Consider the following 3,612-nt stretch of genomic DNA (forward strand, 5'->3'; position numbering starts at 1 on the left):
TGCACCCTGCCTCTCGCCCACCTCAACCCTGACAAGGACTAATGGATGGATGGATGGCAATCACTGTCATACAGGGGCATGTGAGTTTTGATTTTTTTACTACCCCAATGACATAAATTTTAGTTAAAAAACTGCATGTTATCTTTACATTTGTTGTGTTTGACAAAATTCTTTAATTTCCCGAAACATTTTATCTCAACAAACATGCAAAAAGTTTTCCTAACCATATCTCTTTTTTTCACTCTCTAAAGGTGCAACAGCAGATGTCAAAAAAATCCTGGGTTTGTTTGTCTCGTATCTGTCCTCTATGCTGCCTTCCACTGCACTATTGAAAGACACGACGCCTACAGTAACGTGCTTCATGCTCTACTGGCAAAGTCTTGCATTATCATTGGGATGTTAGAACAGGGTGTGGTAACCAGTTGGAACTGAACTCAACCCTAAATTACAAATGTAATCTCTAAACTTCAGATCAACGCATGTACTGTATCCAAAAATGTATTTTGTGAAACTTTCCAGCATTTGTGAGTTTTCTCTTTATTGCCATGGTTTGTCATGTGTCATGTGTCGCCTACAGGAAACTGAAGCGCTGTCTATCTTTAGGTAATCTGATAATTGGCTCCTTTAAGGAATCAGCTCTCATTCTTCTGCCATACCAGATAAAAACTTGCACTCTATCAGTTAAGTCACTGAGTTTAACTTTATGCATCTAGTTCAAATGTTTTCAGTTAAACGCCTCATGATTTGCCTTATAGATTTACTGACTTAAATAGGTTACACTGAGTCAGATTCAGTATTTCTAGCGGTTTCTTAGTTGCATCCTAATTTTTAATTGAGTATTGCACCTGTTTTGGAAGCAAAATGAAACACAATGTTATCAAGAATGTTTATGAATTAAACAGTAGTTCAATATTTGTTGTGAAATATTTCTAGCTAGGAAGAAATACAGGCTTCATCAAAAATAATTTATTAATGAAATAATCAGCAATGACAAAAGGATTCATTCAGGTCACAGTACAATCTAGATGCATGTCCATACAGTGCAGAGTTTGATTCTTTGTCAACATTATTATATGAAGAGAGAAGCATCCACTCGATTCAAAATGTGCCTGTTTAACAAGAACAAACTTGTAGTCCGGGGTTCCTTTGCATCAGCGAACCATTATCTGGCATGACTGTTTTTTTTTTTTTACCATAACATTGGTCCCCAGGCTCCACTGTAGTCCCACAGGTAGGGTCTGTACTGGTAGGCTTTACAGAAGGAGCTTATTAGTGATGCTCGGACCAGCTCCTCTCTTAAACCCAGTCCCTCTGCTTTGTATGCATTTTTACAGATCTCTGCAGTCTGCTGCTTTCGCTTTGTTTTATACCGCCTGTTTTGGAACCAGATCTTCACCTGGGTCTCAGTCAGTCTCAAGGTGCTGGCCAGGTGGGCCCTCTCCGGAGCGGACAGGTATTTCTGGTGGCTGAATCTTTTCTCTAGTTCCAGCACTTGGAGGTGCGTGAATGCCGCTCTGGATCGCTTCTGTTTTCCAGTGGAGGAGAAGTTTGACTCTGAGGAGCTGGGACGGGATGTATCCGGAGATTCTGTAAAGGACAGAGCAGACAATGCATGTCATTTAACTGGCGTGCTGTTCTAATTTACATATGAAAGGTTTTTTGGGTTCAAGACCACTGTATACTACAGCACACATGCACACGTTGAAGAACTTGAATTTCTTACTACAAAATATTGCTGCTCTTATTCATAGTTTATTTCTGCCATTCCTCAAATGTCCAAAATGTGTTTTTCCTGTATAAAGCAAAACAGTTAATAGATTCCCTATCTTTAACTTTCCTGTTCTTTAAAGCACTCACCTGTCTGCATTCCAAACAAGGGTTCCTGAAGATAGAAGTGAGCTGGCGACTTTTCAGATTCCCCTCTGCACTCGGAGCATTTCTCCTTCTTCTGCAAGCTGCAGCTGCCATCCGCTTTCTTACAGTCCTTATTGGACAGGATGTCCTCAATGAGGAAAGAGGTGACAGGTTTAACTGCACTAGACATTTCCATCCAGTAATCCCAGAGATCGGAAAATCTATCAGCACCGGAAGGCTGAGGTGTGGTTGAAGCAGTGAGTGCGTCCTAACACACTCTGAAGGTTTGAATTTATATGAAGGATTGGGGCGGGTTCAGCCAGGCTGATGTGAAGGGGGCGGGGCCACCCAACTTTCATTTTGTATGCTTCTTTAGACTAACTTCACTGGAACTTCATAGATCAAATAATTATCACTCCTCATCAAAAACTCTGCTCAACTTGTTTATTTTACTTGCATATTATTTTCTAATGTTAGGCAGCAAAACACTGAGACTTTTTAAAAGTATTTTCACTGTTCATGATTTCATTGCAATAAAACAAGATATGACAGGAAATCTCAGAAAGCTTCTGAACACACACAGTTAAAATCTCATTTATAGCCTAACTAACCTAAAAATGTGTAAAAGAATACTGAAAATTATTTATTCTTGCATTAGTCATTTTGAATCTATATAGTCAACATCCAATAATTAAATATTTCTGTGAAGAAACTTTTAAGATAAAAAAATCATATATGCACAAATGCACCCTTAAAATAATACTATGGCAGTGGTAGAATTTAGAGTTTTTGACAGATATCTTTCTTTCTAACCCTTAAATACAACATTCAAAGTTCTTAAAACTAAAGAAAACTCAAGTGATTAGTAAAAAAAATTGTTGTTTTTGTTTCAAACAAGCTGTAAAAAGAATTTCAGAATAGATTATGTTTCCTTGCTGCTTGTAATTTCCACATTTCTGAAGCATTATTACTAAATATAGAAAAGTAATGTGTTTTAAAAAAAAATTATGTAAATTGTATCAATTTGCAGTTAAACCAAGATTCTAAGTCTGTATGAATGTATTGACGGATTAAAAATCTTGTCCAAAAATAATATTCTAATACAGAAATTAGATGAACTGATGGACATTCAAAGCCTCTATATTTTAGCTAACCTCTCTTTCAACACTGACCAAATTCAATGTACTTCATTTGGGTTTTGATGTGAAAAACCAAGGATTCCGTTGCTATCAAAATATTTTACAACTAAAAATCTAAAAAGTGAGGAGTGTGGATATGTTTCAACTGTGTTAATAGTCTCTTGAACTTTGTCTCTACTGGCCTCACACATCTAGACATTGGAATTGTTTCAACCTTTCCTCTTAAAGGAGGGCAAGAACTGCTATTTTTTGTAGAGAGCATGAAAAAAATCTCAGGCCTTGATCAGGTTTAGCGTTTTGCACACTTAGACGCTAAACCTCGGTCTTCAATATTCCACAGCCTCTAGCAAAAGTTTTGTTCTGGAGTTGCCCTGTATCTAACCCTGTTCATCTTCTGTTCTGCTCTGCCATGCTTTCCTGTTCCTACTAAAGAAAAGCCTTCCCTCATCATCATGATACCATCACCATGTGTCATAGTTAATAGAAAAATGCAAGGTTTAGAATCAATTTTCCACCAAATATAATATGTAGCATTGTAAAAAAAGATATTCTTGGTCTTGTCTGTTCAGATAACCTCCTTCTTCCTCTTTTTTTTTTTTTTTCAAACTTTATTTATTGA

General features: G+C 37.1%; 1 protein-coding gene across 1 annotated transcript; it reads right to left on the minus strand.

Annotated features, from left to right (window-relative positions):
- Positions 1-951: 951 nt before the first annotated feature.
- On the minus strand, positions 952-2,132 carry nkx3-1 (NK3 homeobox 1). The gene is made up of 2 exons (XM_038285764.1): positions 1,858-2,132; positions 952-1,587 (listed from the first exon to the last, which is right to left on the minus strand). Exons 1-2 carry the CDS (start codon positions 2,048-2,050, stop codon positions 1,190-1,192), a joined length of 591 nt encoding a protein of 196 aa, XP_038141692.1. The 5' UTR covers positions 2,051-2,132; the 3' UTR covers positions 952-1,189.
- Positions 2,133-3,612: the final 1,480 nt, after the last annotated feature.

Source organism: Cyprinodon tularosa, unplaced genomic scaffold (assembly GCF_016077235.1).
Source record: "Cyprinodon tularosa strain WSP-4 unplaced genomic scaffold, ASM1607723v1 ctg214, whole genome shotgun sequence".
NCBI classification, from domain to species: domain Eukaryota; kingdom Metazoa; phylum Chordata; class Actinopteri; order Cyprinodontiformes; family Cyprinodontidae; genus Cyprinodon; species Cyprinodon tularosa.

Bases quoted from the DNA above. Each gene is read 5' to 3' on its own strand.
- nkx3-1 (XM_038285764.1), bottom strand. From the start codon at position 2,050: ATGGAAATGTCTAGTGCAGTTAAACCTGTCACCTCTTTCCTCATTGAG. The intron at 1,588-1,857 runs GTGAGTGCTTTA...TGTCCTTTACAG, and splicing joins CTTGTTTGGAATGCAGACAG to AATCTCCGGATACATCCCGT.